Source organism: Eleutherodactylus coqui, chromosome 2 (genome assembly GCF_035609145.1).
Source record: "Eleutherodactylus coqui strain aEleCoq1 chromosome 2, aEleCoq1.hap1, whole genome shotgun sequence".
In the NCBI taxonomy this organism is placed as follows: domain Eukaryota; kingdom Metazoa; phylum Chordata; class Amphibia; order Anura; family Eleutherodactylidae; genus Eleutherodactylus; species Eleutherodactylus coqui.
This window is the reverse complement of record NC_089838.1, coordinates 56,882,427-56,898,263: the sequence shown is the minus strand read 5'-3', so window position 1 is coordinate 56,898,263 and position 15,837 is coordinate 56,882,427. Positions and strand designations below refer to the sequence as shown.

The window sequence follows — 15,837 nt, the reverse complement described above, 5'->3', positions numbered from 1 at the left end:
AAAGGAACTCCTTTATTTGTCCATCGACGTAGCTATGTGAGGACTTGTTTTTTGAGGGACTAGTTGTATTTTTCAATGGTACTATTTAATGTACCACTTTATAAAAACTTCTATGTGGAGAGAAATGGGAAAAAATAAAAAATTCCATCATCTTTCAGTGCGTCTTGTTTCTACAGAGCACAAACTGCAACAAAACTGACATAACTTTGTTATATGGATTAGTACGATTACTACGATACCAAACTTACATACCGTATATTCCGGCGTATAAGACTACCTTTTAACCCCGAAAAATCTGCTCCTGAGTCGGGGGTCGTCTTATACGCCGGGTATACATGTCCCCCCCCCCCCCCCCCCCCAAAAAAAAATCAATACTCACCTCCCGCGGCGCTGCTGCAGGCTCTCGCTCCCTCGTGCACGCTGGCAGAGCATTGCTGTCTGCAAGCGGGGCTTGAATGCCCCATGAGGTCATTGAATGGCTGTGATTGGCTAACGCCAGACTAAGTTAGCCAATCAGCACATTAGCTTTTTGGAGGCAGGGCAATCGAGCCCCGCTTTCAGAAAGCAATGCTCTGCCAGCGTGCACAAGGGAGTGACAGCCTGCAGCAGCGCCGCCGGAGGGGAGTATTGATTTTTTTAAATTTTTTAACACTGTATTCCCAGCATATAAAACGAAAAGTCGGGGGTTGTCTTTTACGTCCCATCGTGTTATATGCTGGAAAATACGTCTTTTGTTGTTTTTTTTTTGCTGTACTACCATAACTTTTTTAAATTTTTTAGTCGACATAGTTGTGCTATGGCTTATTTTTCGCACTACGGCCTGTAGTTTGCGATGGTTCCATTTAGGAGCACGTAAGGCTTTTTGATCGCTTTTTATTGCATTTTTTTCTTGGAGAGAAGGTAACCAAAAAAGCGCATTTCTGGTGCTCTTTATTTTATTTTTTCTTACGATGTTCATCGTGCAGGGTAAATAATGTGTTACTTTGCTAGATCAGACTTTTACGGATGCAGTGATACTAAATATGTATTTTTGTTTTATTTCATTATAAATATGGCAAAAGGGCTTATTACTCTTTTTTTTTTTTTAAATTAGAAAAACTTTTATTGATCTCAGTTTTACTTTTTTAGTCCGCACCGAGGACAACAACTTGCATTGCTTTGATCGCTCCTGCAGTATGATGTAATGCCATGGCATTACATCCTACTGCGTTCGGGCAGGCAGTCTATCAAGCCACACCACGGGCTTGGCTTGATAGGCATTCTGCCATGACAGCCCTGAGGCCTTATTAAAAGGGCCCCCTGGCTGCCTTGACACCCGCACAGCTCCCTGCGATCTCAGCACAGGGCAGTATGTGACCCCCAAACATCGTTTGGGGGATTTAAATGCCATTGTCAGAATTGATTGGGGCATTTAAAGGGTTAACAGTTTCGATCAGCCACAAGGCATGCATTATATGAAGGGAGATTGCCGCGCCATCTCTCTTCATACATAGATCATCGATAATCACGTATCTGCGGTCACTAAGGGGTTACGGTGACCTCCACAGCCGTTGTCAGGGAAAAACTGTGAAGGGGCCGTAGTATGGAATAAGAACTTTGGTCCTTTTATTGTCATGATCAGTGAGGGTCGCAAACATCAGATCCAACAGTTCATTAAGCGATGGCATGTCCTAGCTACATATCTTTTTATACAATAACCAATAAATTATCACTGCAGAATAGGGGGAAAACAATGCTAATCAAGATGGCGTTGTATTTCAGCTGCAGCCTTTTTGCAGCAATAGCGTACGTTGTATTATAAAGAAAACTCACATTTGTCTTTTGCTTTTACATTTGCATAGGCCAAGGAGAAAATGAAGGAAGAGTCCTGGAACATTCACTTCTTTGAGTATGGTCGTGGGATGTGCATGTATCGAACATCAAAGACCCGTGAACTGGTGTTGAAAGGCATCCCAGAGAACTTGCGAGGAGAACTCTGGCTCTTATTTTCAGGTCAGCTGTAAAATGTGATGTATTGCTTGATATATTCCAGTAGGCAACACGATGTAAGCAGATCTTGCAGTGGAATAAGTGAGTCCTTAGCAACCTCAATTCTTACGTATAATCTTGTACTTTCTCCATTTCAAAATATGCATTGATCTCCATTACTGAGGTAGCCCCATTCCAGTGACATAAGAGGGCTATTCTGGCCTTTTTGAACCACGGAATAGATGATATATTATATATTAAATAAATCAAAAGGGTTGTCGGTGTCTGTCTCTGGGGCGTGCACCTTGTAAATTTTGCTGCACTGACCTGTGGTCTTTGCCATCAGACGGCTTGGAGTACAGGAGGCAGCCTTTGTGCAGGGCTGCTCGGGCATTTTGTGTATCGCCGCCGGACAGCTTGTGCAGCCGCCCGCCGTGCAGTCTCTGTTCTTGGCCGCCATAGGTCAGTGTATATTGCCACTGTGCGATCCTTTTTTTCGCCAGCATTTGGCGGTTGTCGTGGCTACTAGGCAGTCCATGTGTGATGGTGTGGCCATTGCCTAACAATTTTTCTTTAGAGGGAGAGGTATTGAGCCCCAGCCTTGGCTATGGTGGCCTGCTGGCCACTTCATACACAGCTCACCCACACACACTTCCTTCCGCACAACCCACCCCAGTGAATCTGGGATTGCTGACACTTGTGGTACCTAACATACGGAAAGAGTACTCTCACAGAGAGTCTCTGGTCTCATCGCTCCCCATGTCTGCTTCAGATCGGGTTGAGCCTTGCCTGATGGCGTTGAGAAGTCCCGTGGCGAATCTCTGCCGCAGGAGTCGGCAGACAAATCTCTGTGGTCAGCCTATCTGAAAGATGGATGACACGCGGACAGCGGACGGCCAGAACCACACTACCACTACAGTACGAGATTTACATCCAGCGGAGATTATCTTGTCCTTACCTGAAAGACTTGGCACAGGAATACTCAAAACGCGTTGCTCTTCATGCAGCAGCGGGTTGGGCTTGGCCTAGCGGCTAGCCTCCCTGTTGCCCTCCTGCAGTTTTCCTGTGGGCAGCCTACCGCAGCGTCCGAGTTCAGGATGACACGAGGGCAGGAGCCGGCCGGAGCCACATATTATGGGTGCTCTTGCTACAGTTCGAGGTTACTTCTAGCCAGAATAAGTCTCCTACTGCGAAAAATCTTGTCAAACTGGTTGTCAGCATTGTTTCGGGCTTGCTGAAACCGCTGGTATCTTCCATATGGAAAGAGTACTATTCACAGGAATCCTGCGAACACATTGCTCCTCATTTCCTTTTCAGCGATTGAGCACTCGCACTGCACGCCTGCTGTTCTTTGCAGGCAGCCTTAGTGCAATCTACAATTACAGAAGAGCCGCAGGCTGGGGCCGTCAACGGCCACATACTATGTGCGCTTCCACCACAGTACCAGATTGACGTCCAGTCAGAGGATATCTCGTCTTCTGCACAGTCTGGTCCTGTTTACGTATAATGGTAATTCTGGGGTCCCAACTCTGACAGGGAGCCTGGGGGCTGTAGATCCGTCTACTGGCACCCCTCTGGTCAGCTCTATTGACACACTGACCCACTATAGGTCCGATCCCCATCGGGCGGTCTCAAAACTTCAAGGCATATGGTGCTTTCTAGAAAGACTGGCCTGCTAGATCAGTCAGGTGTGTTCGTGCTCAGGTCGTCTGTGATGCATGCATGATACCCATGGAGACAGAGTCCCCTGCTGACCCTGATTTGGTGCAGAACGGCCCGCGTTTTTTCTACTATATTGTGGATGGCCAGACACTGGCCGTAAGGAGTACTCCATAATCCAGAACAGTCTCCAGCTTCACTCCTGAGCATTTCCCATGGATCCTTTCTACACAGGTGCAATGCATCGTTTTTTGGTCCTCGGCATCAACGCCAAGACAAGTTCTTTTTTATTCCTTTGCGGAACGGATCGTATAGCGAAGTTAACACGTCCAACTGGAAAAGCGGTTAGGTTGGATAGATCCAGAAGCACGCTGTGCTGCTCTCCCTACATTATTGCTTGCAAGAGACCGTGAAACACTATATACTTGTACTGTGTTTTTTAATTCTTAGTGTTCATCCCTCTCTACTACTTTTCTCAAAGGGACCAGAGAGATCCCTGTACTGGTGTACTCGTGCCGTGTTGCCAACCTTCTTGTGCCTAGTGAATTCATGCGGTTGCAACGAAATCTTGGTACAGGGCCAACTCTAGTTGTCTACCCAGTCGGTCGACATTCCCAAGGCTAGACTTCTTCGTAAACCCAGGGTTTTCATGCAAAAAGTAGATGCTGTGTGCATTGTTACAGGCTTACGGGGCTGAAGGATATCTTGATAGAAGTCCTTTTTTGTTCTACAGCTAACCAGACAACTGAGTCACGGATGGGGGCTGTCGGGATGCGCAGCATCTGGGCCAGACTGCTCTTTCAGCTATGCAGCATGGGGCTGGAGAGCAGTGTCCCTGTTATAGATCCCCACATTCTGGCGGTAGTCCACTGCAAATGCGACTTCTTCAAGATAGTCGGACTTTTCTCAGCAAGCTTTCCAGCATTGGCCATCAGGGACTCCGGCCAGAAGCGATTGTGGAACGCAACAAGGTTGGCAAATGGAATCGACCCTCTTCCTTTTTCACGGCAGGACTGACAGTCTGTTTTTTCTGTGGAAGCTGACGTACAACTAGGTCGACAATCAGAAGGCCCCCAACTCTCTGAAGTTTCAGTGCTGATGGTACCACAGCTCTGTTCTGGGTACTTATTTGTGCCGAAGGTTGTCATCAGGAGACGATCGTTCTCAACCTGTTGCATATTCTCTCTCTCCCGGGATATCGGGATCCACTTCAGTGACGAGTTAGGGCACTTTTCTCAGTGGTGGCTCGTCCTGAGCAACGCATTGGTAGCAAGTGTACTCTGTCTAACTATGCAAGAGTACCTCTCTTGGGTGGCATTCTTCAGTTGCGCTGGCTCTCTTCTAGTACTCCTGGCAGCTCCGGTTGTATTCTTGGTTTCCGAGGTGGATGCCTCGTCCTGGCTCTGCTTCACGGCAGTACAGGGTTAGAGTGCCAGTGAGGTTACATTTTTAGGCCTTGTTACGGCACATATTACTCGGACAGCGGGTGCCTCGTTGGAAACTACTTGTCAGGAGCTTCCGCTTGTTGGGTAGATAGGACCATTACTCAGGCCCCATTATATTCCATATGTGCATGCTGGATGCCTAGACATCTATTAACGCTAGTCACAGTTGTAGAGCGGATTTGCTTCTTGACACCTGTGGCTTCTTATATTTTCCCACCCTCTTGGGTACTGCTCTGGGGGACACATCAAGACCTTGGGATGTTCCAATGATACAGACGAGAAAACAAGATTTTTGGTATATCTTACTGTAAAATCTTTCTCGTCCTGTTCATTGGGGAACACAGCACCCACCCAGTCTGCTATTAGGACTGTAGCGTATACACCTCTAGCTTGGAGTGTTCTCAGTGCAGTCGCACAGTAGGGTACAATAAGTTACAGTTACTAAGCATTGTGATTTATTAACTATTGTTGTCGTATCCTACTGGCTGCTCCCACTGCTTGCATACAAACTGAGCTAGCTTATGCCTGCAGGAGGGGTTTAGCTAGTGGGAGGAGTTAACACTTTTATACTTAGTGTCACCTCCTAGTGTCAAAAGCTGTGCTCCCCAATGATCAGGACGAGAAAGAGATTTTACGGTAAGTTTATTCCAAAAATCCTGTTATTGGTGACAGACCTCCTTTAACTATAGATACAAAATGGAAAGAACGTCAACAGCACTCCCAAAGGAAATCACTTTAGTGAGGAAGACTTCAATCGCGGTGCATGTTCCTGGAGAAAGGCCTCTGACCCTTAGGCCTCCAATCGCATATCCCCAAGTAGAAAAGATAGGGGTGTCAGAGAAATTCTAAGTACAGCACCAATCAGGCCCACCCCACTTGCCCCGCTGCCGGCGGTAAAGAAGAAAACACCACACGGAGGTCTGGTATAGTTCCTCACACGGGGACATGACAGCGCTGCGCGCTTTATTACAGATTACATGAGATCTTATACCCTTTGGTCTCATCACTAGAAATGAGTAATAGTCTCATTGGCTCAAATCCACCGCATAACCATATATGGGAAGTCCGGATTTCCGGCCTGAGACAGTGAAAGTTCAGATGCATAGTTGAACAGTCGTTATCTTGATATGGCGCCTCTGGCTTATGTACAGAAAATCACGTATTTAATTAACTCCAGTGCAAAGAATCACCCACTCAATTCTAAGAAAGCGGCCAAGCATGCATTCTCCATATCTCTTCTCTCCTTCACTTTAACCTTCATCCAGTTTCTTTGGACATTCTTTCTCTGTTTGCCTTGCAAAGCATCTTGGCATATCTGATATAAGGCGAAGTATTAAGTTTTTCATAGAGTTAGTACATATAAGAATAAAGTTAGTATACATATAAAAAGAATGGCACATAACTATACCTATATAAATGTATATATTCCAGTGTTTTCTTTTCTACCTACAAGGATATATATATTTCCTTCTCAAACCCCCCTAAAAACTTAATACGGAGATCAAGCACCAGGCCTCGCACTCTCCCTCGGTCGCCTCTCCCTTGTGTCAGGGTTTCTCCACTGCCCGTAAGGCCCTACTCCTAGGAGGGGGGGATCCCTACCTCACCTCAGAAGGAGGCCATGGATTCCCTGGGCTTATTTCCGGGCATCCATACCCTCTATCTGCACAAGTTAACACCCCACAGGGTGTGCCCTCGCCGGAACCTAAGGTCTTCTGCACTATCCCTAGGCAAATGGGAATTCCACTGACAGTCCATCTTATGAGATCGGGGCAGGCGAAGTACTAGTACATTTCTCCATTCTTCTGGTAACGTATCTGGTTGGCATTATCGGAACTGGCTCTTCATCTTTTTCAAACAAGGGAAATTTTGGTGTCACATTATCCAGTCCCTTACTCATACTCTTTTTGATCAAAGGGATTATACACATACAGGAAATTACATACCCCACCTCTTTCTGCTAAAAACATATCCAGGGCCACTCTAGGGCCATGGATGCAGTGGGCCCTAACTGGTCAGCTAACCCTTGCAAAGCATCCCTGGTGTAGTTTACAAACCTCTGCTGATTGGAATAGATATAATTCATCCAATCTACATTATTATTAACAGTGACAAAAGCAAATAAGGACTCAAAACCTGCTTTAACCTGATCTCTAGAATTAAATTAGTCTCGCACCCCCCTTGGCACTTCTCTTGCATCTATGTATACATGTGGATCAAACCTGTCACCTGGAGCGTCAACTTCTCTCTTAGCAGGATGCGGTGTTGGATTCTCACCCTCAGTGTAGTCTTCATATTGCACATTTGATTGTATTAATTTGTTCTGAAACAGGGGGCTAGTGTACAGTAGTCAAAGGTGTGTGTTAGAGGAATTGTACCACATTATAGCATGTAAAGGATATGCAGGATCATGAGTTTTTTCAGTGCGAAGTGTGGATCCAAGTGGGCTTTCCTTCGAGCTTGACTGCAGTTGGGGTGGTGAGCAACATCTGGTAAGGACCTTCAAACCGGGTTTCTCTCTCAAACTTTTTCACATAGACCCTGTCACCTGGTTTTAGATTGTGACACTCATCTGTAGGACCTGGGAGAAAAGCAGAGACTGCAGAATGCATTACTGACAATTCCTTGGGGAGGCCTATGACAAAATTAACAAGAAAATCATTCCCCAAATTCAGCTACTGTGGCATGTACCCTCCTGAGAAAAAAGAACTAATAGAAGACACTCAATTCAAGATTTGCCCATTTCCTCTATTGTCTTTTTGTATCTACTTTCCCACAACTCCGCGGATGGTAGGGTGTGTGAAAAGCCTGGAATATACCAAAAGCAGACATGATGTGTTGCATTATTTCACCTGTGAAGTGTGTACCTTTGTTTGACTCAATCACTTCCAGTACCCCGTATCTGCAGATTACCTCGTTCATGAGCTTCTGTGCGGTTACCTGCTTATTTACTTTGGTAACAGAGTAGGTCTCCAACCTGAAAAGAAATCAACAACAAGCACATATTCATACTTCCCAACAAGTGGGAGCTGAGTGTAGCCAATTTGCAATCCCTGAAATGGGTAGAGTGGTCTAGGCAAGTGTGATGTGGCAAATTTACTTCTGCCCTGTTGTTTACGGCAAAGATCATGCAAAATTGGACAAATGATGCAGCAGCTACAGAAAACCCAGGAGCCACTCGTCCTTGTTCAAGCGTCGACATCATTGCTGCTTTGAGAGGTGCGTCTTTCCATGCATCAGCTGGGCCATCATGGGGCACAGGGACTATGGTAGGCAAGTTCTGTTGACTGTTCACCATATGCTGTCCCTTTTTAGTCCATTTTTCCTTCTCTTCCTTGCTGGCTTGTAACTGTAAAGTCTTTAGCATATCAAAGTCCAAAGTTTTTATCAAAGTCCAAGTTTTTATCAAAGTCCAAGTTTTTATCAAAGTCCAAGTTTTTATCAAAGTCCAAGTTTTTATCAAAGTCCAAGTTTTTATCAAAGTCCAAGTTTTTATCAAAGTCCAAGTTTTTATCAAAGTCCAAGTTTTTATCAAAGTCCAAGTTTTTATCAAAGTCCAAGTTTTTATCAAAGTCCAAAGTTATTAAATTCTTCTTTTCTTCCACGGCTTGAGGGCCACTGCCTTTGCTGTGTGGTCTTTGATGGCGTTGCCTCTTGCTTCTCCGGTGTAGGAATTGGTGTGAGCTTTCCACCTTGTCAGGTAGAAGTAGGGCCTCCGTGAGACTCTGCCTGCTGCATCATTCTTAATTGGCTGTCCTGCTGAGGTAAAAAACTGTCTGGCCTTCCATGTTAGGCTGTAATCATGAGCTATGCCAAATGCATACCGGGAGTCAGTGTAAATGTTTGCCGTCTTACCTGTGGCCACTCTACACGCCTCAGCGAGGGCCTTTTTAGTTCCGCTTCTTGTACTGCGACATGCGGAGGCAGAGCTTCTGCTTTTAGGGCATCTTGTTGTATGACCACTGCATATCCAGTGTGGAGTTGTCAATCACCCTGGGACCATCTATAAAAAACAACTCAAAATATGCATTGTTAACAAGGGCTTTCAGTAACTTTTTTAAAACTTAAATTTTCTTGTTGCATCAATGCTAGACAATCCTGCTGATATTTTATTTCAAAAAGATCAGAATCTTGTTGCAAAAAATTTAAAAATGGCTTGCAAAAAATTTAAAAATGGCTGATTTGCAATACCTAGATCACCTATTCCTTCTCCTCCCCCCCTTTGAACCAGGGTACTCAATTGGAACAAGAGTACCCGAGTTCAAGGTAGTATCACATTGTAAAAAGATATGATGGATGCAGATAAGGCCTGTAAAATATTAGCACCAATAACAGAGACATGAGTTACATTGGGGCAGAATAATCTACAAACATCTATTAATATTTGAAATGTGAGATCCTTTAAGCAAATTCATTATTAATCTGTTCCTGCCTGCAATGTCTTATCAAATTTGAGAGAGAAAAAAAACAAAAAAACTTTTACTAGCTGCTCAAGATTCTCACCCCCTCCCTTGTGGACAAGAGGGATGACCCACATTACGTACTATTACATCATCTAGCTCCACCCCCTCGATACTGGCTGCGTGCGTCTTTTTTCAGAACTTCATTTCATCTGTACAGTCTAAGCATCCACACCACAAGCAAGCAAAGTCCCATGCATGGGGGAACCTCCATCCCTAGTCAATATCTGCATCACACATTCCACACTCACCACAGCCCGAACACGGGTCACTAACTCTCATCCATCCATGCGCTCAAGTCTGCCCCGTCACCGCCCATTGAAGGTGTACCAGTACATACAGATGCACAGACAAAAAAAGTTTGACAAACATACATCAGTTGAAAAACATTGAGGTGAGTGCTATAATGTTATAAAGTACATGATTCTATTGAGATGAAATTGTGAATGAGCGCTATTTTTGACAAATTATGTGAAAAAAGTTTGAGTGACTGAGACATTCTATTTTTCTTATCTACTGAAGCTATTATATGCTATATTAAACGCTGAAGTATTTTAGAATCTGTGGGTATCTTTCAGCCCCCCTTGTCTTTCTTTCTCTATATTTGACCCTGAACTGAGAGTCAAGTCTGAATGCCCCCACCTTTGTAAAACCAACTGAACAGAGTTGTTTTAGTTTAACTATTCCCTGCACTTGAACTCATAAATAACACATATCCTGGGACCTTGCAACATTCATTTTCAACCCCTGTATAAGTAAGAATATATCTTAGAAATTGCTATATTTCCTGCCTTGTAAGACAGTATAATTAATTAAATTCATTATAAGCTTTCATTCCATTTAAGCAAGCAAAGATATTTTCCAGAGTCAGTATTTCATTTTCTCTGCTTTGTTATCGCTTGACCTTGAAAACTAAACACAAGCCCTGCAGCTTCATGTAAACAATCTTTCTCATCTAAAAGCAAGCTCAGTTAACCATTTGCACATACAGTATATACATATATACACACATATATATCCACCTATATCTATCTAGTATTATACACCTTTAAACAAATAATGTGTACATACTTAACTTTCTCTGACTGTCTCTCTCTCCTCCCCACTCCAGCACTTTCTAGCTAACCTTGGTCTTTCAAGGCACGCTTCTTGGTCCTAAAGACCTCCTAGTCACCATACTGTAATCTACCGTGCGGGTCCTTGTTACACATTTTCATAAGTTTTCTTACATTTTACAGATTGTGACCCTTGTCTCTCCTACTGTCTCTCCTCCATCAATTGATCCGCATGGCGGCAGCCCTTGAGGGCTCCATCTTCTTTAATAAGGTCTTGCGCATATTAGAACAACAATGATAATAATAACACGCTCCATAGAATGCATCCCTCTTAATTCCAAATTGTCAGCCCCTTATATACCGGCAAAACAACCGAGGGTCCCTTCTCCTATGGAACCAGCCTCACAGAATGCATCTCTCTTAAATCAAATCGTTAGCCCCATATATAAGGCAAAACAACCGAGAGTCCCTTCTCCTATGAAACCTGTCTCACAAAATGCATCCCTCTTAAATCAAATCGTTAGCCTGGGATATATATATATGGCAAAACAACCGAGGGTCCCTTCTCTTATGAAACCTGTCTCACAAAATGCATCCCTCTTAAATCAAATCGTTAGCCTGGGATATATATATATATATATGGCAAAACAACCGAGGGTCCCTTCTCTTATGAAACCTGTCTCACAAAATGCATCCCTCTTAATTTTCAAATTGTTAGCCCCTTATATACTGGAAAAACAACCGAGAGTCCCTTCTCTTATGAGACTAAATGAAAAGAAAGAGAAAAAAAAAATTCTGCAGATACAACAAACAACCTTCACTTTTGCTAGAACGCTACGGACTTCAACAACAAATAGACTACAGACTAGTTTCTAGGTGAGCGATTGGTGCGCATATCACGGTCAGTGGTCCGTGACGGCAAACCCGAAGCCCACACGAGTTACCGTGTAGAACTCTTAACCCAACCCGTCCGGTCACAAAACACAGATAGTCCCTCCTGCTGCAAGACTCGCAGTGTAAAACACAACATAAATATATGCTGGTCTTACCTGGAGTTCTGTGAGTTGATCAGGCTCGGTTTGCAGCAGGACGGCTTCCCCGTGGCGTGGATCCGGGTGGACTGCGTTGTACGGCTCCGGTTTTACCGCCCCACGTTCAGGCGCCAAATTGTCAGAGAAATTCTAAGTACAGCACCAATCAGGCCCACCCCACTTGCCCCGCTGCCGGCGGTAAAGAAGAAAACACCACACGGAGGTCTGGTATAGTTCCTCACACGGGGACATGACAGCGCTGCGCGCTTTATTACAGATTACATGAGATCTTATACCCTTTGGTCTCATCACTAGAAATGAGTAATAGTCTCATTGGCTCAAATCCACCGCATAACCATATATGGGAAGGCCGGATTTCCGGCCTGAGACAGTGAAAGTTCAGATGCATAGTTGAACAGTCGTTATCTTGATATGGCGCCTCTGGCTTATGTACAGAAAATCACGTATTTAATTAACTCCAGTGCAAAGAATCACCCACTCAATTCTAAGAAAGCGGCCAAGCATGCATTCTCCATATCTCTTCTCTCCTTCACTTTAACCTTCATCCAGTTTCTTTGGACATTCTTTCTCTGTTTGCCTTGCAAAGCATCTTGGCATATCTGATATAAGGCGAAGTATTAAGTTTTTCATAGAGTTAGTACATATAAGAATAAAGTTAGTATACATATAAAAAGAATGGCACATAACTATACCTATATAAATGTATATATTCCAGTGTTTTCTTTTCTACCTACAAGGATATATATATTTCCTTCTCAGGGGCAGCACTCAGGAACTCTGTAGTGGATCCATACGTATAAAAAGTATAAACTTTATTTCCTCCATTTAAAAAGCACAGATGACATTTCAATCATATACTGGTCTTTGACAAGCATGACTTTAACTGTCCTAGCTCTGCTTATACATATTTTGATCCTATGTGTTTCATGGGATAAATAGGAGACAGCACGGGACTTCTATATGTTTAGGGATTATTATTGATTCTCCATGATGGAGTATCCAACCAGACCTTCTCGTATGTACGTTAACAATGAGTGGCACATATTTACCTAATTTTGGCTAACAGCACTAATTTGACATAACATTCGGAGAAGTCTATAAGGCATATTTGCAGTCACTTTTATCAGTTTTTTTTTTTTTACCCTATAGGGGCCTTAAATGAGATGGCAACACATCCTGGTTATTATGCTGACCTGGTAGAGAAATCCACAGGAAAATGTAACCTTGCAACAGATGAGATAGAGCGTGACCTCCATCGCTCTATGCCCGAGCATCCTGCATTCCAGAATGAACTTGGAATAGCTGCGTTACGCCGCGTGCTGACAGCATACGCTTTCCGTAACCCTAATATTGGGTACTGCCAGGTAGGACTCTGGTGCCAACTTTAGTGGGACAGTAGCTTTTGACCATATTTTGAAGCCTAGTGGACAATGAAACCTCCCCAGTCTAACTCTCAGAGAAGATGCACCTCACCTTAGACTAGGTTTTTTGTGACCGATTTGTTATTATATTATAGTCTACTAGCTGATATACCCGGCTTCGCCCGAGTTAATTTGGTACTGGTGTTTATCTGGTGTTCACACGGAAAATCTTATGAAGTCCTGGTTACTTTAGAGATACCGGAAAAACATATGTTCACCATTTTGCATAGTTCTCTGTGTTACCCAGGAAACACCATGTGGAGGTAACCATGCGACATTTCCTTTATATAAAATGACATCAGGAAGTGAGAGAATTAGATTTCGTACGTAAAATGTGGACGCTAATTCTTTTGCGCTTAGAATTGAACAATCGAGTTGGAACCCATTAACTTTTCCTACTTATGAGATAATCAATGCCCGTTCCAAATTTCATGTTTCTATGACACCAAGAAGTGAGAGAATTAGATTCCAGACGTAAAATTTGGACGCTAGTTCTTTTGCGCTAGAATTGAATAATCGAGTTGGGACCCATTAACTTTTCCTATTTATGACATAATCAATGCTTATGGCAAATTTCATGTTTCTATGACTTTGGGAAGTGAGAGATTTAGATTATGTACGTAAAATTTCCACACTAATTCTTTTGCGCATAAAATTGAATAATCGAGTTGGGACTCATAAGCTTTTCCTATTTATGACATAATCCATGCTCGTGCCAAATTTCACCTTTCTATGACACTGGAAAGTGAGAAAATTACATTGCGTACGTAAAATTTGGACACTAATTCTTTTGCGCATAGAATTGAATAATCGAGTTGGGACCCATTAGCTTTTCCTATTTATGACATAATCAATGCTCGTGCCAAATTTCACATTTCTATGACACCGGAAAGTGAGAAAAATACATCCCTTACGTAAAATTTGGACGCTAATTCCTTTGCGCATAGAATTGAATAATCAAGTTGGGACCTATTAACTTTTCCTAATCATGACATAATCAATGCCCGTGCCAAATTTTAAGTTTCTATGACATTGGGAAGTGAGAGATTTAAATTATGTAAGTTAAATTTCGCCGTTAATTCTTTTGCGCTAGAATTGAATAATCGAGTTGGGACCCAATTACTTTTCCTATTTTGGAGATAATCCATGCTTCTGCCAAAATTCATGTTTCTACGACATCGGGAAGCTGGAGAACTTTTGGCGAGTCAGTCAGTCAGTGAGGGCTTTCATCTTTATATATATATATATATATATATATATATATATATGTGTATATATATATGTGTATATATATATATGTGTATATATATATATGTGTATATATATATATGTGTATATATATATATGTGTATATATATATATGTGTATATATATATATGTGTATATATATATATGTGTATATATATATATGTGTATATATATATGTGTGTATATATGTGTGTATATATATATATATATATGTGTATATATATATGTGTATGTATATATATATGTGTATATATATGTATGTGTATGTATATATATATATATGTGTGTGTGTGTGTACAGTAATGGGTACCGTGAAATGAATGCAAAGTGGGACAACAAGGCTGAGCAGAAGACAGGAGGAGCTGCCACAGTGTGAGTGTCGTCTTTCTCCATCACAGCTCTGCACATAGGAACAAAGCGGGGGCAGAAGGGAGATGGAGGACGGAAGTTGTCAAGCTGTGTGCAGCTGACAACTTGATTTGCATGATGAGCTTTATCACAGCCGCCACTGCTTGTGGAGACAAGGGTCATGGTCTGGAGAAAAACAAGTCAGCCATGCTGGAGGGAATGTGAGAAGAGGCTATGATGGAGACTGAGGATAATGGAGCTGTGCTAAGGACTGAGAAGGATGAGGGGAATCATGATGGTGACGGACAAGTTCATGGAGTAATTATTCAGATAAGAAGGTTATCCTGGGGACGGTGAATGAGAAAGGGAGCCATGTTGGGGGGGGTGGCAGAGAGGGGGAGCCATGTTGGGAGGGGGGTATGGCGGAGAGGGGGAGCCATGTTGGGGGGGTATGGCGGAGAGGGGGGAGCCATGTTGGGGGGGTATGGCAGAGAGGGGGGAGCCATGTTGGGGGGGTATGGCGGAGAGGGGGGAGCCATGTTGGGGGGGGTGGCGGAGAGGGGGGAGCCATGTTGAGTGGGTATGGCGGAGAGGGGGGAACCATGTTGGGGGGTATTGCTGAGAGGGGGAGCCATGTTGAGGGGTTATGGCGGGGAGGGGGAGCTCTAAACGAAGTGCCAAAGAGGGACATCATTTATATTATGGGCGACTTCAATTCCAAAATCGTCAGCCAGCCAGAAGCAACCATCACAGGAACATTTGGGCTTCGGGAAAGAAATGAAGCTGCTGAACGTAGATGGAACATCAACTGATCTTCCCTGTGCTATTGGGGAAATAAAAAAAGAATGCAAGCTATCTGTAAGCAGAGAGATGGTGAGGGAACACTTAGCTAACTAAAATGAATTCAAGTCTCAAGGTCCAGATGAATGACTTCCTAGGATGCTAAAGGAAGCAGCGCAGGTAATTGCTGAACCACTCGCCATAATCTTTGAAAATGACTGGAGAACAGGAGAAGTCCCAAGAAGATTGGAAAAGGGCAAATGTTGCCCCCTTCTTCAAAAAAGGTAAGAAGGTGGATCCAGCAAACTACAGGCCTGTGAGCCTTACTTCTATATCGGGAAAGATCTTTGAACAAATTATTAAGCAGCATGTGCTGCTGCTTAGCTCAATTCCTCCCATTC

The 15,837-nt window shown here is 43.4% G+C and overlaps 1 protein-coding gene across 3 annotated transcripts in view; it reads left to right on the top strand.

Annotated features, from left to right (window-relative positions):
* The window catches only part of TBC1D9B (TBC1 domain family member 9B), a 251,807-nt gene that overhangs the window by 104,998 nt on the left and 130,972 nt on the right, over positions 1-15,837 (top strand). For all 3 annotated transcript variants that reach the window (XM_066591015.1, XM_066591014.1, XM_066591016.1), the window contains 2 exons: positions 1,842-1,992; positions 12,789-13,003. In XM_066591015.1, coding sequence (XP_066447112.1) covers positions 1,842-1,992; positions 12,789-13,003 — 366 coding nt within the window. The remainder of the gene's footprint in view (positions 1-1,841; positions 1,993-12,788; positions 13,004-15,837) is intronic.